This window comes from Mytilus trossulus, chromosome 5, assembly GCF_036588685.1.
Source record: "Mytilus trossulus isolate FHL-02 chromosome 5, PNRI_Mtr1.1.1.hap1, whole genome shotgun sequence".
In the NCBI taxonomy this organism is placed as follows: Eukaryota; Metazoa; Mollusca; class Bivalvia; order Mytilida; family Mytilidae; genus Mytilus; species Mytilus trossulus.
In genome coordinates, this window is record NC_086377.1 from 24,264,193 (window position 1) to 24,291,811 (window position 27,619).

At 31.1% G+C, this 27,619-nt stretch overlaps 1 protein-coding gene across 1 annotated transcript; it reads left to right on the forward strand.

Annotated features, from left to right (window-relative positions):
* The first annotated feature begins 7,343 nt into the window (after positions 1–7,343).
* Positions 7,344–25,589, forward strand: LOC134719531 (uncharacterized). Its single transcript, XM_063582524.1, has 4 exons — positions 7,344–8,314; positions 15,330–15,462; positions 24,062–24,094; positions 25,149–25,589. Exons 1-4 carry the CDS (start codon positions 7,943–7,945, stop codon positions 25,469–25,471), a joined length of 861 nt encoding a protein of 286 aa, XP_063438594.1. The 5' UTR covers positions 7,344–7,942; the 3' UTR covers positions 25,472–25,589.
* The last annotated feature ends 2,030 nt before the right edge of the window (positions 25,590–27,619 follow it).

Sequence of the window (27,619 nt, forward strand, 5' to 3'; positions counted from 1 at the left end):
TTTTGGCTTTCGAATTTATCTCGTCTGGGCGTCACTGGTCAGTCTTTTGAGGACGAAACGCGCGTCTGACGTACTAAATCTGGCAACATTAATTTGTATCAATTTTTCGTGTGTTATTTGTCATATATGTTCTCCCATTTATTTGTACTGTTGTCCTTTCATATAATGTTATATATTTTTTACATTGCCATAAAAGCGGGAGTTTTAGCATGACACAAAACTAGGTTCAACCCACTATTTTCTTATTCAAATGTCATGTACCGAGTCAGGAAAATGGCCATTGTTATATATATCATAGTTCGTGTCTATGTGTGTAACACTTTTATGTTATGTTTCTGTTGTGTCGTAATTTTCTTATATTTGATGTTTTCTGGTTTAGTTTTTTACCCTGATTTATTATTTTTCTCAATTCATTTATGAATTTCGAACAGCGGTATTCTACTGTTGCTTTACACAATTTTCATAACAGTACATAACAAATTTAAGAGCATTACGAACCTTACTTAAAACCGGTGTTTATTTCGTTTGCCTTTGTAAGGTGTAGGCGATTTGCTCTATATGGAACACCTGTGTGTTGCCAATTTTGTGACATGCACGGATATTATAGGAGAAATCAGAGGCACAACAGTAAAATGCCGAAGCTTAACATTCATATTTGCAATGTTATCACATGTTTTAATGTTGTTAAATTGTGTCCTTGTCGATAATAACTGAGGACCAATATTGATATTTTAGATTTGCTAAACCTTCCGTGGGCAAAGCATTTCTTGCCTGAATTTTAAAACCTGATACAGCATTGATGATGTTTTCATTCGATGCCCACGTTCATACATGTTGTATGTATGGCTAAATGTTTGTGTATGACAGAACATGAATAATCAGACAAAATTGTATATATACTACATATATAATGAATATGTAAGTCTTAAATAGTGCAAAAGTATCATAAGACTTTTAAGGAATTAATTTACATGTATGACGTCAAAAAAACACAATTATTGATTAAAATCAACAATATCTGAAAAAATAGGATATTTTAATAAATATTTTCCTGAATATTTTCGCAATATTATTACAGTTAAAACATTTAAGATCAAAATTAATATAATGAAACCTTGTTTTGGGCATGATTAAGTTTGTACATGACGTTTAAACCTATTTCTTTTTGCTTTTATCTTTTTAAGGGTCACTTAAACCATCATACGCAAACAAGCGTTTCTCATTGAGAAGACATTAACTGATCGGTACCCTATGATTGATATTGTCATAATTACAAATTAACTGTTTTGATTCGAGCGTCACTGATGAGTCTTTTGTTAAGGAAACGCGCTTCTGGCGCAAATGTAAAATTTCAATCATGCAAGTAGTTTATTATCAAACAAGCATTTACAAAATGTATTGGTCTGTGTGTCTTACTTGTAGTTGCTGTGTAGAGATTCTTATTGAAATTGACTTATTCATGTTGATGATGTGTCTAAGCTCCTGACTGCTCTGCCAAGGCCTTTTGGTGCTGACAAATTTAACGTCAGTTAATATCATAGAAAACGATAAGACTTAAAACATCCACCTCTTAAATCAATACTTAATTGCTTGATATCAATACATTACGTAAATATAGTCCATACCAGTATGATATACGTCTGAACGTGCCACATAACAGAAAAAAAAACACTAAGCAGACATCAAAAGCAACTTTATAAATGAGTTTAATATTTCCCAACAATATACTTCCATTGAAATTGTTTGTATTGTATTTTTGCGAAAGTTTTTTTTTTTTTTTTAAAGTTAAACACAAGCTTCACATTATTTAAATAATACACAGGTATTCAAACATTTAAACTACTGTTATGTTTTGACACGATACCCACTTTTAAAGTAAAGTTTTTCAACCTCATCGTTGAGACCATATCATTTCGAACCACGTCATATAATAATCAATACATATAGATTTAAAACAAATTAATTAAAGAGCGCACAGTTGTGGAAATCAAAATTTATCTTAAAAGACGACTTTGATGCATTTTTATCTAATCTTTTTGGGGCATTTTTACTTATAAAACAAAAAGATTCATAATCAACATGCAATGTAAAAGTATTCAAAATGGTTTTAAAATAGTACACGGTTTTCTTGTAATTGCGATTCAAAATGAGCTTGCATTTCAAAAGTCATATTTTCAATATATATTGTCCTTGAAAGACAAAACAATATTGAATATATAGTTTATAATCGATATAAATTGATTTGCTCAGGTGTTTTAATATGTGCATGGTTGGTTGAACATGTTAAAAACCTAAAGTTCGATATTCAGTGCGTTCCAATTTATTAATCAAACTTTGTTATACGAGTTTTTAAATTATTTTGTGTATCAGATTACTACTTTACTACACTATCTTCAGTTCACTTTTTATTTATTTTTTCTCTCATCACAGGCCCCCCTGTGCACTTGTGCGAATTTTATTTTATTATAAGATTGCAACATAGTAAAACTCTGTTGGTGAATGAGAGTGCAAGAAGACAATAATTCAATAGAGGTAATTTTTTGTAGGTTTTAATAAAGAAAAAAAATCTTTTAAGAGAAAGTCTTTGTACGTGATGTAAACGTCATGCACCTTTATGCATAGCCATTCAAGTCTATGAAAAATATGCATTTATGTGTTTTCGTTATATTGGACGTTTAATTAACATAAACAAAGTATTGTTGAGCAATATTTTTGCATTCAGAATGTAAAATAATGTAATACTTTTGTTTAGATTATGTTCAAATTCAGTCTGTTAAGGCAGCAACCATTTGATTTTCGGGGAGAGGGGGGGGGGGGAAGGGGGGGTCTATGGTTTTTTTTTCTGGACAAATTTCTTTTTCGCCTGCGGCGAAAAACAATCTATTTTTTTCGCGACAAGTCGAAAACAGTTTATTCTCCTTTAAGCATTACATAAACTCTTTTGTAGGTACTAACTTCTTTACTTTTTCATTCAAACATCCTATTTAATGAACTCGGAGCTATTTATATATTATGAACTTGTTGTAATAACCTTATCAAAGATGGTTATTATTAGATTATACATTCCAAGAAGTTCCCTTAATAGAGGTTCTATGATATTTGGTCAGGTACCCTTAAGGTACCTACCTCTACCATACGTCATTAATTACAAACGGACAAGCGCACCCACAATGTATGTGTTTTACCAATAAAAATGATCAAACATTCTGAAGGTAAGTTCAGAGACTTCTTTAATAGTTTCGAAAAAAACATATAGGCAGAATCTTTACGAGCACTAAAGTCAATACAACTGACTTTTATATGACGTCAAATATTAAAATATTTTCAGTATTTTCAGTACAGCCTTTTAACAATAATTTTGAAATCGACACTGTGACATAAAAAGATCTGACTTTATTTCTTTAGAAATCCATATCAATACATGTTTTGGATTTTGTTTTGTAATTGCGATTCAAATTGAATTTGCAATTCAAAAGTCACATTTTTAATATATATTGTCCTTGAAAGACAAAACAATATTGAATATGTAGTTTATAATCGATATACATTGATTTGTTTAGGTTTTTTAATAGGTGCATGGTTGGTTTAACATGTTTTTAAACCTAAAGTTCGGTAGTAATTGCATTCCAATTTTTTAAACTTTGTAAAACGAGTTGTTAACTTAGTTGGTGTATCAGATTACTACTTTTATAATAGGTTAATATTATTTTCAGTTCACATTTTTTTTTCTCATCACAGGTCACTCCTTTTCAATTTTGCAAAATTTCCTATGTTAATAAAAAATTTAAGATTGCTACATACGGAAAATCTGTTGGTGAATGAGAGTGCAAGAAGACAATAAATCAATATAGTTAAATATTTGTAGATTTTGATAAAAATAAAGATTTCTTTTGAGAGAAAGTCTTTGTACATGATGTATACGTTATGTACGTTTGGGCATAGCTATTCAAGTCTCTCGAAATATATACCTTATTATTTTTTTGGTTATATTGGAAGGATGTTTAATTAACCTGATTAAGTATTCTTTGAGCAATATTTTCGCCTTCAAAATATAAAAAAAAAGTATAACACTTTTGTTTAGATCTTTGCACAAATATAGTCTGTTAACCTATGTATGATCATCTGGTTCTTCTGTTGTTGTGGCAATTAAATAAAACCTTTTTATTTCTTATTTTTATCCTAAAAAGCAATCTTTGTAGGTACTAAATTATACTACTTTACTTTTTTATTCAAACAGCATATTTGATTATTTCAGAGCTATTTATATATTATGAAATTGTTGTTATAACCTTAACAAAGATGTTTGTTATTTATTTATACATTCCGAGAACTTCCCCTAACAGAGGGTCTATGATATTTGGTCAAGTACCCTTTATGTACCCATCTCTACCATACGCCCCTTATTACCAACGGACATGTGCAATCATTATGCATGTGTTTGTTTATCAGTTACAATAAACAGACAATTTGAAGGTAATAGACTTCTTAAATAGTTTCGGAAGAAAACATATAGATACAACCTTAAAGTCAAAGAAACTGACCTCATTTATATGAAGTCAAATTGTAAAAATAATTTTACTATCAGTTTCAGTTCAGCCATTTTATATTAGTACTGAAATCGACATTGTGACAAAAAGAGTTCTAATCGTATTTCCTTAATCACTGTATATTAATATGATCTGTTTTGGATTTTTCTGTAATTGCGCTTCAATTGAATTTGCCTTTCAAAAGTCATATTGTTAATATATATTGCCCTTGAAAGACAAAACAATATTGAATAAGTATGTGGTTTATAATCAATATAAATTGATTTGTTCAATTTTTTGAATAGGTGCATGGTTGGTGTTACATGTTTAAATACCTAAAGTTCGATAGTCATCGCGTTTCAGTTTTTTAATCAAACTTTGTAAAAAGAGTTGTTAAATTATTTGGTGTATCAGATTACTACTTTTAGAACCAGATAATACTATCTTCAGTTAACATTAAATTATTTTTCTCTCATCACATGTCACCCCTTTACACGTGTGCTAAAGGAGTATGTTCGATAAGGTCCTAAAATGGCCCCCTTTTTTAGCGCAAATTTCAAATTCGGATTTATTTACCAATATCACGATAAATTATAGCTAATACATTGACTAGATAGGATATAAGCCATTTTATTGAAAATTTCACGCTCCTGCGTTTCATTATGACGTCACAAGTTGTACTCATATTGATTTTTCACGAAAAAATCAATGAAACTGGGTAAATTTCCATAGATTATTGGACAGGAAACATAGAGCGCATACGTCGACAACAAAGATCTTTTAAAATAATGTTTGTGAAGACATTTCACATGTCTTATTTGAATATTAAGCTTGTCGACGCCTGCGCTCTATGTTTCCTGGTCCTTTATTTGGTTGAAATCCAGCTGATTTTGTCAAATTTCACAAAAATCCCTTATCTTGACCTTTTTGGGATGTAAAAATCAACGTGTTAGAATTAAACTTTGACAAAAACAGTTCTGTTTAACTTTCTCGCATGTCTTTAAGGCAACTTAAAGCATTTATTGTCTTGTAACTATGAACTTTATAATTGGGGCCAAATATGGCCCTTACCGAACTTACTCCTTTCCTATGATAATAAAAAGTTAAGATTGGTACATACGAAAAATCTGTAGTTGAATGAGAGTGCAAGAAGACAATAGAGGCGTATTTTTGAAGGTTTTGATAAAAAAAAAAATCTTTTAAGTAAAAAATTATGTACGTTTTGGCATAGCCATTATAGACTATTTTTGTTTGTTTGTAATATTGGAAGGATGCTTGATTAACATAATAAAGTATTGTTGAGCAATATTTCCCCCTTCAGAATGTAAAAAAGTAGCACTCTGTGTAGATCTTTGCACAAGTTGATTATGCTAACCTAATTATAACCATCTGGGTCTTTTATTGTTGTGACAGTTAAATTAAAACTATTTATTTTCTATGTTTATCCTAAAATTAAATCTACGAACTTTCTCTTTTGTAGGTACTAACTTCTTTAATTCAAAAATCATATTTGATGAATGCAGATCTATTCATATAATATGAGCTTGTTGCAATAAATAAAACAAAGATGTCTATTATTTATTTATACATTCCAAAAAATTCCCTTAATTGAGGGTCTATGGTATGTGGCCAGGTACCCTTAAGGTACCTATCTTTACCATACGTCAATAATTACCAACGGACATGCGCAATCATAATTTATGTGGTTTATCATTAGTAATGAACAACCATTCTGAAGGTAAGTTCATAGACTTCTTTAATAGTTTCGAAAAAAGAAACCACATATTAGGTACAATATTAACTAGGACTAAAGTCAATACAACTGACTTTTATATGAAGGTTTATGTTAAAATAAAACTACTTTCAGTTTCAGTTCAGCCATTTAACAAAAATTTTGAAATCGACACTGTGACATAACTAGATCTGATTGTATTTCTTTAGAAATCCTTATAATTATATGTTCTTTAATATTCTGTAAGATCAATTCGATACAGAATGAATTTGCTTTAAAAAAAGTCATAGTGGTAATTTCCTTAAAAAAAGGTAATATTGAATATATGTAGTTTATAATTATAAAATTGATTTGTTCAGGTCATTCAAAGTGCATGGTTGGTTTCACATTTTAAAAACATAACGTTCGTTATAGTCATATGTCATTTAACAAATACATCCTGTGCACATAGTTGCTTTCAATTTAAATCATAAAAATGAACTGCGTAATTACTCATTTTTACTTTTACATACGAATAGACAATAAAAAAAATAGAATCACAACTCCAAAGACACAACACAATATCATTAGAATTTTAGAATTAAAAAAAAACACGTTGTAAATGAATACATGAACGTTGGATAAACAAATACCTACGTGTTATAAAAATACGCATTCACACTCAGATCATATTCGGGAAAAACATTACGTTCAGTACTTAACATTCCAGACGACATAAATGGTAAACCATAGTCGTTGACGAGGTAAAATGTCCTCAGTTAGTTTATACACAGAAACAACGTACGTCGTACATGTCGACCAATTTATGATGTTGTTCCAAAAAATTTACGGAGTGTTTTTCGAATCTTCCCTCCTCATAACTTTGTTGCTGCCGTTTCTGCGTAAGGAGCACACTCCTTGGTACAATTCCGTATAGTGCTAACCTGCTCTATATTTTTATTCAAAATGTTTCAATTACTAAATAATGAAATCTCTTTTTTAATTTTTTTTTTTAAGGAATCTTGTGTTTATTTCAGGATGATGTAATATTATAAAGTAAAATTATTTCAACTCCGACAAACTAGCTACGCGCGGCAGCGCTATGGCTTATAAAGAGAGGGAGAATTTTTACAGAGGATCTACACTTATAATAGAATACACCAATGCTTCATTTGTGGATCTTTTAGAACTCCATTTATCTAGGAGCAACCTATCGTTTGAAGATTTTATAATCCAACATCAACACCGAATATACCACTTGTGTTACAATACTAAAAAATGTTGTCAGTGCACCCCAGGTTATATTCTCCCAAACAACCGTATTCTCTATTATGCTCAGTTAGAATTATTTTTTGATAAGTATGCAAAGAAACCCGGTCACAGGCTGGGGAATCGAAGTGACTTTTGTTGCGCTAGAACTAAAACAGGCATTACGACAAATCTTCTTGATATAACGTTAACAAGAACTTTATTGGTGAATCTTTGTCATGATGTGTTCTGGTACAGCTGTTTGAATTTACAATCACAATCCCTGGAGGAATTCCTCAACCAAAACAAACACTTCATTTATCATCTGAAGGAAGTAAATATCCCATGTTGTCAATGCCCACCTGGATTCATATTCCCAGTAAACACTCCGTTGTTAGATCTTCAGTCATGGAAGGTTTTGTTTAACCTCCCCGAGATACCATGTCCACTTCATCGAATGATACCCAGTGATTTAGCGTGCACCGTGTCTGCATCACGGGGTATTGATGTAAGACACCTTAGCGATCAACTTACTAAAGTTCTTATAGAACAGTGTTGTCCACTCAGACAAACAATCGATAGACTCATCCAAATTAGAAATAAAGTACAAGGACATTCAAGCGATGGACGGATTTCAGACCCTGATTATGTTATGTACAAATCAGATATAGAATCTGGTATTATGGAGATAGCTAGAGTTTGTAAAACGGAAGCCATTACAAAACAGTCTCTATTAGACTTAAACAATCGTTCCCTGGATGAAACTTTGTGTATTCAGTATCAGAATATGTTGTTGGAGCAGATGATGAAGGAAAAACGACTAGAGGAGGTAATATTGTTATTTGAGATGATGTTTTCAAATGAACCATTCAAGTTTTATTATTTGTATTGTCATATATGCTATCGATTCACGAACAACTAATCTGAATACTTTAAAATCAGTTTCAGTGTCTGTCATTCGTATTTTTTTTTTAATGTAGATCAAAATTATTGACCTTATCAGAGCCTTTTGCATTGTTGAGACTACAGTAACAAAGTAACCAATATTTTTTGCTGTCGCTTGTTTCCATGGCACAAACAATTTTTAGTGTAGATTTTCGAGGTAAATCGACTTGAGAAGTGTATACGTAAAAACAAATGAGAGAAATATGCTATAAATTTTCACGAAACTTCATATTTCAAAACAAAGATGCATATGTTTATAACTTTATTGACTTAGTTTTACTCTAAAAGTAGTGAACGTGAACTATAAAAATAGAAAAATCATAATATTATCAAAATCTGCAGATAAGTACCGATATTGAATGAATAACTTCACACACAATAACTACCGTGTGCCTTAACTATAATACCTCTCGCTATAACTACAGCCACCGTACAACCCAAGTGGGTTCGGAAAACCGTTATGAAAGAATGTAAAAAAACATGCCCCTCAAGATAAATACTAAAAAGGGATTCTTAAAGACCAAATTTAATACAACGATTTATTTTAAAAGTGTTAACAAATAGTTGAATTATCAAATGGAAACGTACGGCGAAAATAAAAAAAACAAAAGTTATTGCTCTTTCAAATTCACTAAACAATCACGCTTCTACGTGCTTTGTTTTAATTGTGTATCAATGTCACGATTCGGTAAACTTCAGCAACAAAATCAAAAGTTAATTAGAAATCAATAAAAACTGAATGATATTTTTTTTGCCAGTTACACGTTATATCCATACAACACTTATTTTAATTTAATCAAATGCACTAGTTCAATTTTTCGATAATGCTAAAATTTCAAGAAACTCGTTTCATAGGACTTGAATATAATTTTTAATCTAACAAAACTGGATCTATTTGATCATAAGAATGTTTAGATAGAGCGGTATTCAAAAGTGACGGCATATCATGAAACCAGTGGTGTGTAAGTGACTAGCCAAAACACCATTCTAACCATCTTCTTCCACCTTTTATATATTTAATTTGACCTTTAATTGAAAATTGATAAGCGGAATAGCAATGGAGATACCGATTGCGTTGCATTATTATAAGTCAGCGTACACAAAATATCGGGTTTAGTAATCAAATAGTGAGAACAGGAAGAATTCAATGCTGTTTAAAACAGAATTATACGATATATTATCCAACTTTCATTTAACATTTATGTTAAAAAAACATTTCGAAAATAAAATCATTTTAACTTTTTTGAATTCGAGTGTCACTGATGAGTCTTTTGTAGACGAAACGCGCGTCTGGCGTATATATTAAATTTAGTTCTGGTATCTATGAGGAGTTTATTTATCATTATGTTATTAATGTAATAAAAGCAGGTTTGCATTAAACTGAGCAATTTATTAATAACAGGAATAAAAATAAATCGAATCCTACCTAAGCACAACAGTTATTTCAAAACATATGTCCAACTACCATAATGATTACAAATTTAATGTAACACATTAAGTTTGAAGGTTAGTTCTTTTAAACATTTAGCAAATATGGTAATCTGTTGCGTCATCTGGATATTGGAAAGCATAGTGTAAAAAAGGAAAATAAGAAACTTTCTGACAAATCAAAGATTGAATATTCCAGGCATATGGAAAAGGTCAATACTGTAACTGTTAATTCAAATAACTTTTCTTCTGGTAATTCTTACAGTGATCTTACACAGGGATGGGCATTAAAGATAAGGAGAACAGTCAAAAGGTTTACCCAGGACCAAAAGAAGTATCTTCAAGAAAAGTTCGACAGAGGTGAAAAAACTGGACAGAAGTTTGATCCGGATGAAGTATCCCAGGATATGAGAATGGTAAGAACAACAAGTGGACGAAAACGTTTTTCCCAAGAAGAGTTCCTATCGACAACACAGATAGCTAGTTACTTTAGTCGTCTTGTATAAAATAAACGCAAATTATACAATCCTTTGTATACAGCAGATGATGAACAAGCAGAAACAGCTGAAGCAGAATTTATAGAACTGAATTTAGTAGCAGCTTAATGACAAGTTTTATGAAGGTTTAAATCTTTCTGACAAAGATACACTACATATGATGTACATTTTTATATTAATGAGTATTTTGATTGATTAGAACATTTTCATGTTCAGGGGTTTATGTTTAATTGAAAATCAATATAAATTGTTTGCATCATTTGATTCGTAAATAAAAATATTACGATTATTATTTCTACAAATAATTCAAAGTCAGACAATTCCTTATATGTGCAATGTTTTGCATTGTAATATACTTACAAATAAAAAGCCTACAAGAACCAACAGTCACATTTTACCTCCCTTCTTTATTCAATTAAACTGTTCTCTCAAATTTTCAGAATTTACTGATAGTTTTATCAAATTTCTATCCATTTAGATATTTTTAAGAATTGGAAAAAAAGTTTTTGAACTTACAATTATTAGATTTGCAAGACAGATTAAAATGCACTTTATAAACAGTTTTAAAGCATGATATCTATTTTGATTTGAAAGATTGAAACTGACAATATTAAAACGAAGTTTATATATTAATTTATCTTAAATAAATGTCAAATGTGTTTTATAAAATCATAATTATCAATCACATCTATCACATCATAGTGTGTATATTAAAAGGACTAACAAATGAGTGTTTACAAGGTTTCATTATTCATATTTTTTTTAATATAAGCAAAAATAAGGAATCATATTGTTTTAAAGGTTATTTTTGTTTCATAACTAGGATATAGATATCATCTTTTTTTTCATTTATTGGTTAATACCAGGTGTGTTCTTTTCTGGCTGACCTGTTTTGGTAGTATAGATTTCAGTGCTCAGTATTTTAGTAGCCTGCAGGGATAAATTCAGTTTAGTCTTCTTTAAATGTGTAGTTTGTTTGTAACTTGTGTAATTGAATTTTATATTCATTTCTCATGTTCAAATATATTTATTAACTGATTATGACTTTATTTATTATTGATAGCTGTACACTTCGCAAACTTTCGAAGATATAAAAGGATGGATACAGCTGCCAAGATATTCCTTCATTAGGCAGAATCTGAAAGTGCATCACTGGTCGCTATCTTGTCATTATTGCGGTCACTTTAAGACTTGTTAATCTTTTAACAATTTGTTGATTAGAACACCAGATCAAATTAATCCAATGCATACAGACATATCATATCATATTATATTCTAATCTGTAAAAGGAAAAATTTCACCTAACATTTACCATGCAGTTACTGGAATAAGTTCAATTTCTATTTTGCTTATTTTATTGTTTTGTTCTTCTAGCTTTCACTCTATAAAAAAGAAGATGTGGTATTATTGCCAATGAGACAACTATCCACAAAATATCAAAAATGACACAAACATTAACAACTATAGGTAACCATATGGCCTTCAACAATGAGCAAAGCCCATACCGCAAAGTTAGCTATAAAAGGCTCCGATAAGACAATGTTATACAATTCAAACGAGAAAACTAAAGGCCTTATTCATGAAAAAAAATAAAAATATGTAACACAAACAAACCACAACCACTGAATTACAGGTTGATTCAAATTTAAAGAACTTGATTCCTCATTTAAATTATCAAAACCGTATAGTAAATCAATTGTAGTGCAAACACACTGAATGAAAAACATTTACAAGACAAAAATGGAACCAGCTGTTGTGAATCAATAAAAAATACATTTGTAGGTAAGTGTATAATATCATACCCCAACTGTATACAGGGGTGCTCATTTGTGCAATGCATTCAAACTCCTATAAAACACACAAACACGTTTGGATTAAAAGAACTTTTAAGTTCACCCATTTGATGAAAAAATTTCCTTAAAAGGGGCAAAATCAACAATTTTGAATTCCTTATGACACAGTTACATGAGCATTTATACAGACCACCCAGATTTTATGAAATAAACCTTGAAAATATTTTATTGCAACATAATTTTGATTTAAATCATTTTTATACCATGGATCTAGTTAATTTTTGAAAAACGAAATTAAAATTTCATTTTTGAAAATTTTACTATTTTTTTAATTTTTCCCAAACTTTTTGATATCACAGTGGCATAGTTTTGACAGATGCCCACGAAAAACTTATAATTTCTGAAATAATAAGTTTGTAAGAAGGATAAAATGATAAAAAATGGTTTGTGTTGAAAAAAAATCAAGACGGACCAATATAGAGCTTTGTCCTACCTTTTCATACTTTTTTTCACAATTTTAAAAATGTCAACTTTTGATAAATTTCTTTTCAATTCAATTTTGATTTGCCAGCCAATTTTATTTTATTTTTGGTAAATTGGGTCCAATATGAATTGATACATGTAACTCAGTAGACTGGATGTGGTTGTAGATAGATTTTAGAGCTCTTTAAAAGTTGCTAACTTAGCAATATAAGAAAAAAACGCAAAATATGCTATTTTCATGTTGCCATGGTTACCAATTTGGTGCTTTTTAAAGAAATAAGTAAGGTAAATCTGAAATGGTGTTTTCTAATACTATTTATGAAAAGAGACAGATTTATCTAAAAATGTATGTTTTTTTTTAAATATTTTGGTCTAAAATCGGCAGCATTTTCATAATTTTGTTACCAAATTGATGGTTTCCATGACAACAGAATTTTCATACTTGAAAATAGTACAAATAAAAAATAAAAAACATTTTTTTTTGTTTTGACCCAATATGAATGAAATAAGACCCAAACCATAAGGATTTATTTTTTTCACTTTCCATGTATTGCTTCATGGCTTCTGACTTCTTCTCTTAAACATGTAAATAGACCTGTGTTAGATACGTTTACATGAAGCAAGGACGGTAATTTCATCAGGAAAACAAATCTCCAATATATGTAGGATTTCCAGGATTTCCAGGATCCGTATTCATGTTTTGGCAGCAGAGCTTACTAGTTTAAAGTAAGTGGTGTTTCTATGTTGAAAACTTTGATGTCCCTGTTTCACAAAGACATTTTAAGCCGAGTTATTATAACTGTAACATCGACCTAGATATTAACCTTGAGATTTATTATCAATATGGATAAATTACCTGTTTATTTGATGAAGTCTATAGAAAATGCATGTAGTATATTTGACAATTTAACATTCACAATACACGGGGATGAAAGTAAAGCACGAATATCAATAATGTTCGGACAAAGTGATAATAAACAAAGTAAACGAAAATCAAAATCTACGGAACACCGAAATAACAAAAGAATGGCTGAATATATTCAAAAAATTACAAAAGTAGATGCAAGTCAAGATAGAAATAAAAGTATTTTACAAGAAACTGTCAATATCGATGATGATCAATTAATTGAAAATGAAACTGCAAATATAAGGAGCGCAAAAACTAACACTATAGTAGAGAATGGTGACCTTACATTACAGGAAAAGAATGCAGTTTTTTTAAACATACATCCCAAAAAAGTTGAATTGGAAGATTTAAACAAAGTAACAAAACAACAGGAAATTAGTGAGCATCAATTATTCGAAACTATGATAACAGATGATAACGATACAACAATACCAACTCGAAATGAAAATCCAGAGCAGTCATATGAATCTGATAAAAATGATGATGGAGATGATGATGATGATGATGATGATGATGATGATGATGATGATGATGATGATGATGATGATGATGATGATGATGATGATGATGATGACGACGACAATGATGATAATGATGATGATGATGACGACGACGATGAAGACGATGATGATGATGAAGATGACGACGATGGTCATAATGATGATATAATTGCAGTTGAAATCGACGATATCATTTCAAAAGCGGTGATAAAGAAAAGTAGACTGTTTTCTGATAAATTCATCGCGAAATTGAAAGGAACCGGAAATATTATAAAATATGATCGAGGATCTGGTAAAGTAGAACAAGTGAATCCAAATGATGTAGATTATCAAATATATAAGAAAAATGTAGAACATGACTTTATGGACGTGAGAACTTATGGATTCCGTCCGAATGATACTAACGATAAACTTTTGTTGATGGCTAAATTTGCTTTTGACAAAAAACTGTTCGTTTGTATGAAATGATTGATGTTTATATTAAATAAATTTTAAATTTTGAGAATATTGATTTCCATGCTTTCGAATAACTTTCTTTTCTGTAATATTTCAACTAACAAGTCTTTTAGTAAACAGCTAAGAATGTACAAAAAAGTTGATATGTGACGGAATTAGAAAACCATCTGCATATATATATACAATATTTATGTTCATGCTATAATAACCATTGTGACTGAGAGTAATGTTGTGAAATATGAATTCGATTGATTGTTGTTGTTTTTGAGATAGTTTTTTTTATTAAACTTCTTTTAAATTTAAAGATCAGAAAAAAAAAGATAAAAATTCTTAATGAAAATGATGTAATGTGTGAGAGTATGTATGTTTGTAGTGTTGTTTGGACTATCTTCATAATATTTAAAATATGATGTGTATAACGATTGTATCATGAGTATGTATAGATATGAATGATGAATAAAAAATATAATCTTAAAAAAAAAAAAAAAAAAAGATACGTTTACATATTTTAGATATCGAGGAAAAAAGTGGGCACTTTTCAATCCACAATATATAAAAATTTGAACATAATGGTTTCACACGTAGTCTAGTATTTGTTTGCAAAGAGATAGAAGATATGCAATTATCTACTTTCGACTCTTGTATTTATATTCTTTCGAGACATTACAACCGGATATATTTTCCTTCACTGTTCTGTTTAATGTTAAGAATCAGGTCATCGATGTCGTGACTCACGGTGTTTTTCTTTTTTTTAACAGATTTAATGGAAACAAATGTAGTTTTAATCTTCGCTAAATATGCCATTTTTAATCAAAAGTATTTATCTTTTTAATAGGGAATGGATGAATTAGTGAAAACAATACCAGAATCAATTGAAAATACATTGAATAACAATATGCCGGACATAGTTGAAACATTGGTGGACAAAGTTTATGATAAAATAAACAGTCCTGAAGAAAAACTTACAGGTAACCATTTTAAAGAAAGACATTGTTATTGTAGGGTTTGTTGTCCACATAAACCATCAGATAGGAATATATGTTTGTATGTTTTTAATTTAAATATCTTACTATAATACACATGAAAGGATTGACTGAAAAATCAACAAAACAAAAAACCAACACTTTACCATAACAAAATACACACATTGGCAGCAAATACATATGAACATAAATAATCTCCAATCGTTTCTTTAAATAATGCTTGCCGAAGTGGGGCGTCCGTTTGGCTGTGCGGGATATATCATGTTCGCAGTCACTTCCGGTCAGAAGGGGGACGTTAAATCCGATGCCTCGTGTAAAGAGAGTGCCACGCTCTTTGCACGTTAAGAACCCTTGCAACAACTCTTTTGAGGGGTCCGTAGGTGGCCTGTTGCATGGCGAAATTTCTGTCCCTATTGAATAAACCCTCCGTTTCCGGTGGTAGTCCAAATTTCCCCGACCATCATCCCAGATGGCCTCTATTAAAACAACCTACCTATTGTATTTATTGTGAACTTGTTCTCGTCTTGAAACATTTGCCACTAGACGTAAAGCAACCAACAATCAATCAATCAATCTTTAAATAATGCGTTTTATAGTATTTATGTAATTATTTATCAATTATTAAACGCAGACAATAAAATATGTGTCTTATACCAGAGGTATGTATATCCATATTAAGCATTTCATTGTTTTCTCTTTTCACATTTTACGGTATTTCAAATGACATCAATAAATGGTCAAAATACACTTTTCCATAGTTTTTTCCATACATTCGATTATGGAATCGTTTTGAATTTTCATCCGGTTTAGTATTTTTGTGATTTTGATTTTTGATAATAATAATATTATCATACATATTGAAGAAATATTACTGGATTTTCAGTACATTGAAATAGTAGAAATTTTCAAAACTGTTAAAGGACTGTAATTTTAAATTCTTACAAGTGTTAAACATTTTTCATTACTGAAAATTGAAATTTTATTATTGACAAATTACTGGATTTTTCAAAACTTTAAAAAAGCATATTCTCAACACTACTGATAATATGCATATTCTTAATGGAACGGGAAAAAGATATTGCTACGAAATGTACTGATTGATGATATTTTGATTGTACTGTAAAATATTATGTACTGGCAGTAAAAGAACATGTAAACACTATGTTAATTTCCGTGTATAAATTGCATTTCTGTAAATATTGACAATGCAGTTTCTTATAGGAACTTATTTTACGGCTAAAATTGTACCACTTTTACTATGAAGTTTTGAAAATAATCTTATCCTAGACACGGTGGGTATGGTTGTCCTGCGAGAGAACGTACTGTGCTGGTGATTTGGTCCTGACGCGTGCTGGAGGGTCCTGATTCTGTGCTGGTGGGTTTGTTTACATTGTGTCAGAACGGCAATAAAACGACTGTTTTGTTGCTCAATTTTTCTCTGATGTGTCATAAGTACCATGCAAAGTATATTACAACTATATTATATTGCAAAAGTCGTGCATGTTCGTTAAACGGAATTGTCCTGACGCTGTGCTGGTGATAAGAAAAACGGTCCTGGTTCTGTGCTCCTATGTCCTGGTTCTGTGCTTTTATATTTTAGTTAAAAGTGGCATATATTCAAGATCATTGATGCTGTACTGTTATTGACTTATTAGCTGTTGTCTGCTTTCTTGAAATTGACATTGTTGTGAATCTGTTTACTGTTATTATGAGAGAAAAAATACCCCTATTTTTTTTATTTTTTTTAAACTAACTGTAATCTTATTTATTGGCCTGTTAATGGAACCCTTCTTGTCCCCTTTTAAGATAAGAAAATATGTTTACGATTTTCGGGATTACGATCATTTTGAAAGATCACCCAAAATACGTTGTAATTTATATAATACTTATATAAAGTAGATGATGTGGTATGTTTGTTGTCAATGGACAAATTTCCATAAGAAACCAAAGGAAGTATGTGTTAACAACCATACGTCATCGTACGACCTTCATCAATAACCCATAAAATAAAAATGTAAAAGGTTTTGCATAAAAATGGAGAGCAAAAATATAGAACAAAGGATTTTCTGAGCGTTTGAATCATGTCTTTAGCAGCTTAAAACACATTTGTTTGTGAACAATTGAGTGCTGACTATAAGAATGACAATAGTATTGGTGGTTTGTTTGTTTGGTGTTTTTATAGCTATCAAGAATCACTTGCTGTAAGATTTTTCCAACACATTTTTTTTGTCTAAACGGTTATCAGGTATTTTTTTTCTTCGAAAGTTCGATAGAACACTAAAACAAAATCACTATTTTATGAAAGGGCAGGCTAGAATATGTCAGAGAATGAAGACGAGATCACCTAGAGAACACTAATACAAGTAAGATTTCTTAGCTTTTTTCATTTCAAAATAAATATTTTTGAAAAAAATTACGGGCGAGGAAGTGAACAATGTGTCCTTCTTTTCTATATATAAATATTTTTCATGAACAAAAATAAATTACGCTTGATTATAATTGAAAATGAGTAAATGGAAAAAATACCCAACTAAAATACACTTTTATTTTAATATTGGTAATATCACTAAGCTTTTAAGTTTTGTGTGTCAAACACACCATCTCTGTAGTAATGACTCCTTACTAAGATATTTCACTTCATTCATTTTTTTTTCTGCATTTTTTTAAATTGTGAATTCATAGAATTATTATATTAAAATGTAGCCTTAATTTATATTTAAAAAAAAACGAATCTAAAGCCAGATATATCAAACATTTTTGTTTCCATCTATCCGTTTTCAGGACTTTAACAATCAACAATAACACGCCTGGAAAGTAAAATGCGTACTCGACTGTCTGTAATCGACCATTTTTAGACACCCCAGGCTCCTAAAAAAACAAGCCGGGGTGGGGGTTCAAAGATGCAAATTAAGTACTTATATCAATATTTTATCTTTTCGTGTACGGTTTATGACCCCTCCTGTGGCCTGTCATTTCCGAAATGTGCAAACTGTAATAGAATCAAAACAGCACAGACAATGAATAATAGAGATATAATTTTGTACATATATCAAGGGGAAACTTCTTGCAAAGCATTATTATTTATAGTTCATTATTGTATTTAGTAGAAAAGGAGAATTTAGTGAAAATAAAATCACTATTTTTGTAGAAAATTCACAGACCTTTGTACAGAGATTTTTGTTATGTTTAGCATGGGATCAACACAAAGGTTCATTTCCGAGTAAAAAAAATCAAAATGTCTATCTACCTTGCACATTTCAGAAAATTCAGATCAGATAACGAAACTGGTTCCAGCAACATTTATAAGCAATTTAAGATTGTGAACCTCACAGTTTCCATTCACCACAAATATTCTCGTTGCAACGAATCATTTTAAATACAAAAATACGTGTTGCATGCAGCCTTTTGTTTATCTATTAATATATGTATACGGATAAAGTTATGAAAGGCAGCAGGGTCATCAGGGTGAGGAGTCCATGTCATCTGAAATAAATGCTAAGCATAGATCTAGAAAGCGACATATAATCATGACATTAAAAAAAGTCTCTTCTTTTCGACTTTTTTCGAACAAATTGACACATAAAATGAATTATATAGTAAAGTGGAATTTTTAACTTATTTTAGATACTATATATTGTTATCTGATATTGGACGAAAGATGTTGCCCTTTTATGTTATTATGTAATACAAGTTCAGATCATTTGAAAACACATATTAAACAGCCAAATGGATGCAGAAGAGCTAAAATAGGAGTCATAGATCCTGTTGGCAACAATTATCTGGCTAATTTTATTGATTTTGTAACATTTGTTTTAAATATAACCAACTTCTTATCCAAAATCACCAGCACCGTATCAGGACCCACCAGCACAATGACAGGACCCACCAGCACAGTATCAGGACATGAATAAATTGAGAAAATGCTAAATTTCAATAAATTGCAATGTCTCCTCTTATATCTAATGCGTTTCCCTCAGTTTTGGTTTGTTGCCCCGATTTTGTTTTTTGTCCATGGATTTATGAGTTTTGAACAGCGGTATACTACTGTTGCCTTTATTTCCACAAAATTGTTTTGTCGTTTGGATTGCGGCATAGAAAGCGGACTCTATGAGCATTTTTGTTTTATTTTTTCAGTTCGAGATTTTCTGAAAATGAGCATTTTTGTGTTACGCTTACTGAAACAGTTTAGAGGGTCATTTTTTTAATGGTTTATATATGAACCCATAAGAAACAAAATTGAAAAATCTCAACTGTTTTCTTCCATTTTTTATGAGTGAAAACGTCAAAAATCATCATTTTCGTCTTTGTTTACATTTTTTCATTGATCACAACACCCGTCAGGACCGAATCACCAGCACAGTACGTTTTCTCGCAGGACAACCATACCCACCGTGTAAAATAAATATGCACCACAATTCTTTTCAACGGTAAAAATATAGGGCTGTGTGGCATATATTCAACGTTTATATGCCCCGAACTTCTCAGAGTTTAAACTAACACTAATTTTCTTAATTACTTCTACCTCGAATGAAAGGTTACCAATGATTTCAATGTTAACAATAGGCAGATGTTTATTTACTGGTAACATTTCCAAGTTTTGTCTATGTGAGATGGAACACAGAGAGCATAACTGGGAATCAGTATGTAAACACAATTAATTTTCTATTTATATTCAAGATCTCCACAAAAAGGTGTGTTTTGAGAAACAGCTGTAGTGACAAAGTGCAACCTATAAAAACATTTATTCAAATAGAAAACTCTAAAATTAGTTTGTCTCACATTAATACTCATTAATCAGAATTATAGTCTTTAAGAAATCACTGCGCATGCTCTAAGTGTTTCTTTACTATACATTTCATACCCCCTCTCCAGTTTCAATTTTTATAGACTTTGAAAACAAGACGTCAATTATTGCCAGCTTACCCAGTGTTCCAGCTAGGCCGTTTTCAGAGAACGCGGCGCCCGCCCTTTTCCGAGTGGCGCCCTGTGCCCTTTTTACAGTTTCCAGGGCGCCTTGCCTTTTTTGAAGATCGATTGCATATTACTTTGTTCGTATTTGATATGATACGCTAATAACTTAATTTTACCTGTGGAAAAGTTTGACTTTGTTTACGACCCCAAGCTAATCAACGTTTACAACTGGTGTCATAATCTGTTGTTATAGGTAATCCGTTTATCGGATGGGTCATTAGTGATCATCAACATTAAAATAGAATCGGACAGTCGGCAATTATCTTTGAGGAAATATGCCTTTGATACGAAAATAACAAAATCGGCCGCCATATTGTGATCATATTTACATCATATTTACGTGCTGTTTATAATCCTCCAAAGAAGGAGCACACCCGAATAAAGAAAGATAACTCAATCTGATTTTTCCCTAGCATTGAGTAACCCATTTACATATTCTAAAATATGTCTACATACTTCTTGCTTAAGAATATATATGTATAGGTATTTATTTTGAGTTATGGGAAAAGTTAATGAGGGCCTTAGTAGCAGTGTTGGTAGGGTGCCTTGGTCATCTTTTTCTGTATTTTTTATTTTTGATGCATTTTTTCACTGTTTCTTTATATCATAAAGTTGTGCAATTTACTGAGCACAGCTGTTTTGTGCTGTATTGCCATTAAGCACAGCAGGGGTAGAAAGGTGAAACTGGTAAAATGTGGCAGACCACAGAAACAGTATGAAACAGGTCACCTTTCAAAACATACTGCATATAAAGTTCAACTGTGCCAAGCAATGATAAAAAAAACTTGTGTGACAAGCTGCTTAACAAGTTTTTCAGCCTTAAAAGTAGAAAGATAGAGTTCTATATGGGCTAATGATGTTGTTCTTGTATAACCTGTGATTCAACGAATAAACACAATGTTTGATTAACATCTTTTATTAAAATATGCCCTTTTCATATTATCATAACGCGCGTTAAATTCCCTTTTCAGGATTGGCACCCTGCCCTTTTGAAATCCTAGCTGGAACACTGTTACCCTATTTGCATATTTCTGAGAGAAAAAAAATATGCCTAGAACCTGTTTAAAAATGTTTTGATAACATATTCAAAGCATATCAGAATACTATAAATGTAATGTTTAGCAGTCAATCATTACAACATTCAATATTATATAAAGTATCCAACCCAGCCTCTGTCTTCAGTCCACAGCTTTTTGTATGCATATTTGTCAATTGAAGAACTCATTTTCTGCCTCAAATGGGCAATTTAGAATTATTGTCACAACAGTATCATCTGTAACCATATATCTGAAACAATCTATCTAATATATATACTAGAAGTGTTCAAACAAAGCCATCTGTGCAAAAGTTGTATGTATGCAGATACCAGTCTAAGGTATAAATTCACTTAAAATGTTGTAGAGATGACCGATAACATCTGAATTTTGCATAACTTCCAATCATAGTTATTGTTTTCTATAACGAACTTTAAAAACAAAAAATCATACCATTTGCAAGTTAAATTATTTGTTTTATGACCCAGGGGGAGGCAATTTTCTATATGTTTTTACCCTGGGCCTCTATTTTCCTAAGTCATTTTGCTGTTTCTAGGAATTTTGAATATGTTGTACACATTTAGGATATAACACAGTATTGTAAGCTTCTTGAGAATTTTGTTTGTTTTTCTAGCTCGTATTTATTATGCCGTGGTGACAAAAAAAGTAGATTAAGGTGTTGAGGCTTACTTTTGTGTTATCGAAAGGACAAAAATACCCCATAATTAATATTCAGAAAGGATCTATGAATGTATATGTAAAAATGAGCACTTTTGAACAATTTAACTTACAAATATGCAAATATTATGAATTCATTTTGTATCCAGGACTGTAAGTAAACTATGCATTCTGTAAACTGTGAATTTTAGCTGAGTCATCATATTTAAGGCTCATGACTTTATCAATCTTCATTAAAAAACTTTATATTTAAGTTAATTTGTTTAAAATCTGTGAAATAAAGCAAATTTGGTTAAATTCTGAATGTTCCTCTTTTTCACCCTATATAAGGGCGATTTCATGATGTTAAGTCTATGTTTTCTAAATTCTAATGTTTTTTCCTGATGACAAAATAGAGATCAAGCACACTATTGACAATCTCCATTATTGCCGTCCTTTAATTGATTGGAATATTGATTTTAAATTGTTTCTATGCAATTAGTTGAAAACTATTCTTCCGAAGCTATTCAAACTTTACTTTATTGTCACTGATTAAAAAAATAATGCCAGGATCGGTATTGACGATTTTACCTAGCCGTTCAGGAGTCAATGTCATTGATTGATCTGAAAATCAATGGGTTTGTTGTTTCTGTACTGTAACTTGAGAACTGTTTAACCAATTTTTGTTTAACTTCAGTGTGTTTCTTATGATGACAAGATGATAGTTCAGTTTAATATTGATTATTATGATTATGGCTTCTGTGAAGTAATGGTCATTAACTGCATTTAAGGTGGTATGGGTGTCTAAGTTAAAAATGATGTAATTTGTTCCTACTTTACCAAAACGTGGTATTTATTGATATATGTTCAAAAATATAGTAAAAATGATAGTTCATCGTTCATTTTTTTAAGCTACAGGTTGTGACAAAATGACACGTTTTGTATTGATTTTACAAGAAAAAACTTCATAATGATATTAAAAAAGAAGCTAAACTAAACGATAGAATTGTAAAATAAAATACAAGATAGCTCTAAGAAAATGCGTTCAGGATACTAAAAGAAAAGATAAGGTCACCATGCATTTTTTCCGGCTAAAATACAAAATAGCAAAAATCGATAAAGATTCCTTTCAGAAAATGCATTATTTTAGACTTACCTCCCCATAAAATGCCAATTTAAAAACATTTTAAAATCGCTCAAAAATAATCAACACTTGTAAAAATATTACTATGTATAAGTGATAATCTTAAAAATGTGTTCTTTTCAATGCAAGTTCGTATTAGTTATCTGCATTGCTGCATCAAATTTTGCTAACTTGATGAAAAATCTGCACCTTAGATTCTCTGTTTGTTTACAATCCAAGATGGCGAAAGACACCAATACCACCTTAAGTCGTTTCTGTGTAATAATTGTGAACTTTTCTACATATAAATTAGAGGCTCTTAACAGCCTTTGTCTCTCCCCTTGGTCTATGTGCATATTAAACGAAGGACACATTTGGATTCATGATCAAACTGTTTTATGGTGTTGGTGATGTGTTTGAAGTTCTTACGGAACGTTCTTGCTACTTACAATCTCTCTATCTATAATAACTTTGCCCATAAGTTACACAGGAAATTATTTTGTAAAAATTTAAAAAATTTACCAAATTTTAATAAAAATTGTCCAATATCTATGAATAGAGAAAATCTGACACAAGAAAACTATTCAGTGTGTTGTACAACATCTTCTTAAACATGTATCCTTTAAATGTGTTGTGCATTTGAAAATTATAATGATTCATGCAATCATTCATTGTTCAACTACAAAAGTAGTAAAATAAAATCGTTGAAAATTTCATTAAGTATGTAACATGCCATTTTAGCTTTAGCCAGTATAATACTTTAATATCATAATAATATTTATGCTGTTTTTAATTACAGAAGATCAAAAAAGAACAAAAAGCAAGCGTATAGGTAAGTTTTTGTCTGATGCCTAGTCCGTGTCTGTGTGTGTTACATTTTAATGTTGTGTCGTTTTTCTCCTCTTATATTTAATGCGTTTCTCTCAGTTTTAGTTTGTAACGTCGATTTTGTTTTCTGTCCATGGATAAATGTGTTTTAAACAGCGGTATACTACTGTTGCCTTTATTTACATTTAAAAACAGATTTCAATTGGGGAGAAGCAGTAGGACAAGAAACGCATTTCACTTTATCAATTTCTTTAAGATATGAAAATAACTTTTCGGAATAAAGAAATTCAATCTTGTTGGTCTGTGCTCCCATAATTTTAAATACTAAATTGAACTTAGCTGAGACTCGTAGTGGTATGGGTGTCTTCCGCTATCTTAGGTTGTAAACAACAGATAACTTAGGTCCAGATTGTCAATGATGTTTGCAACATTTGATGGAGAAATGTACATAACTTGTGTGAATTTTCCTTGAAAAAATTTAACTATTAATATTGACTATTTTTGCTTGATTTTTAACATTTTTAAATCAGCATTTTAAGGGAAGGGAACTACATGAAATTTTGCTATTTTATATAAAAGAAGGGCAAAATACCCAAGGGATGGTCAAACTCTTAGATCGAAAGTAAACTGACAACGCCATATATTTTAGCAGGAAAAAAGGTACGATGACCAAACTTTCCATATAATATTCTCTACGCGTCCTCGTAAAGCTTTATTTTCGTATTCAATTTTTCGATTCGCTCATTAAATTAAGCTTCAAATCACATTATTATTTTTGTCTTGTATATATTCCTTAAACATTTTGTCATTTTGTCACAGCCTGGAGCTTTTGAAAATGCTTGATGACCTATCATTTTATTTATATTTTTGTTCAATTTTGAAGCACATTTCTGACAGGGTATGTTTACTTTTGAAGGTGAATCGTTTGAAATTATTGACCTTATATGATCAGATTAAAAAAAAACAAGCTTTGTATGCTTCTATCTCTGGTGAATGCTTTTAATATCGTGAGCTCATTTCCATTTCTAATATCTATACATTACATTTGTGTTTTGTAGAGGATACATTTTTGCTAGTACAGTCCCATACAAGTCAAGATACCTTTGTGAGTTCAAACGCATTAAATAAAGCCATGATGAATCTAGAGGACAAAGGAGTACAGATATTGACAGGGACTGCCGGTACAGGAAAATCACGTAATAGCTTAGAACTTCTACGTCAATATTCAACAAATCATGCAGGGTATCATGGCATAAAGTTACAACAAGTACAAGAATGGCGAGATATTATATGTAAAGACGACCTTTTGTTTGTACTGTTTGATGATATATTTGGACAAACAAGTTTTCATTTCACGGCTGACGACGAAAACATTTTTTAATCTATAAATTCTGTAATAGAAGCTGGTAATGTTAAAGTTATATTTACAATAAGGAACACTTTAATGTCTGAACCTAACGTTTCGAGTATGCTAAGTAGACAACAAATATTTAAACGATCCACATAAATGTGAAAAGATAATAATTGGGTGTTGAAACGCAAAGAAGTATGCCAAATATACAAAATACAGGTTTAAGTTTGTAAAGACTAATTGACCAAGAAAATAAAGAAAAACTTTTGCCATGACGTTTTGATATTGTTGCCGACTAATAAGGTTGGATATCCTTTGAAATATGACGATTGTTTTAAGTAGTCAGGGGTACATCCATGTTCAGGACGTCTGTACTGACTCATCATGTAGGAGCGTCAGGTATCGATTGAGATATGTACACATTAAACAATGGCGTAGAGGATAGGGTAAAATTGAGACAAATGAATAGCTAACAAAGGTACCAGACGTATAATTTCATACGCCATGCGCGCGTGTCGTCTATAAAAAAATCATCAGTAATTACGCTCGTATCAAATTAGTTCGAAAGCAAAACAATACAAGTTGAGGAGTATTGATGACCCCAAATTAAAAACAAATGTTGTGACAAATACGAGTAAGGTTCTTCTCTAATTACTACGCCCATAGACTACCCAACTCTAAGCACATAATACTAATCAGCTTTGCTAGCCAAGGGTTATGATCCACTCCCGCTCTCTTCACCCTTGGCGGATTGAGATAAAATTTCGGAGACACAAGGTAAGGATTTTTATTGGTTGCAGTCAAAACTCGCTGTATCCAATCAAAATGCGCCTATAACATGATCACGTGTAAATGTAGAAAGTGTTTGTAAACAATTGCCACGTGTTTTTGCAACAAGCCTTTACATCCTTAAACATACGACTATATTTAGTGAAAAATTGAATGTTTTTAATCAAGAAATAGAAGTTCCTGTGTATGTTTCATGCACAAATGAATGAATGTTGACGTATGCTTTCATTTCCGGCTTTACCAAGTGTGTAGAATCTATACGCTACCGTGTTTTACCTCCAAATTGAAGAGTTCAAGTGCTACCATTGGTCAAGACTAATGTGTTCGGAATTGGCGTGATTTTTATCTTCCGATAGATGGCGCAACATTGTTATCACACATGCTGGCTAAATTCGCCAAGGGTGAAGGAACGGGAGTGGATCATTACCCTTGGCTAGCGAAGATGAATACTAATAAAAACCAAACTAAAGTTCAAATTGAATACCCATATGACAGTGCCATGTGCTGATTTTAATTGCACATTATGATACATAATATCATGTCGACAAAATAAAGTCAAGTAATTCATAATTACTACTGAAATCAAAACATTTCATATAACATAAAATAAATTCACATAAGCAAGATAAAAAAATTCAACTGAGAAACACGTCTAGTCGAGTCGGCCCTGTCGTGCTGAATGGCTATATCCCATGAAGCGCGGGAAAACAACTAACGGTCTATGGGAGACAACTAGAAGAAATTAATTTCAATCTAATTCAGTTCCTTCAAACGGTTGAAATTACATTTTTCTATGCCTGGAATAAGAAAATCCTTTGTATTTAGAATTTTACATTCTTTTGCAACCAGTAAATTAAAAAAAATGACAACATTACTAATATTCATGTCAACACCGAAGTGTTGACTACTAGGCTGGTGATATACTCGGGGACGAAACGTTCACCAGCAGTGGCATCGACCCAGTGGTGTAAATAGTCTTTTCGTCTACATTTGCGTCATCATAAATGACACTTATATCAAAATAGTTAGAAAGCCGAACAATAAAAAAGGTTGAGGAGCATCAAATAATCAAAATGTTGTGCCAAATACGGTTGAAGTTATCTAAACCTGGAATTAGACGATGTTAGAAAAGCCTTAGTATTTCGAATATTTGTTTCTTTTGCAAACAGTAAATTTATCAAAATGACCATTAAGTTGATATTTATGTCAACACTGAAGTGCTAACTACTAGTCTGGCGATACCCTTAGGGACGAAAGTCCATCGACATAGAAATTGACAATTGGAAAAAAAAGTTTTCTGTTTGTAGTCGTCAATCTGTGTCAATATCAAAATAAAAGTCAAAATATGAAACAAACAGTCTAGTTTCTGTAGTATTCTTTATCACAAAC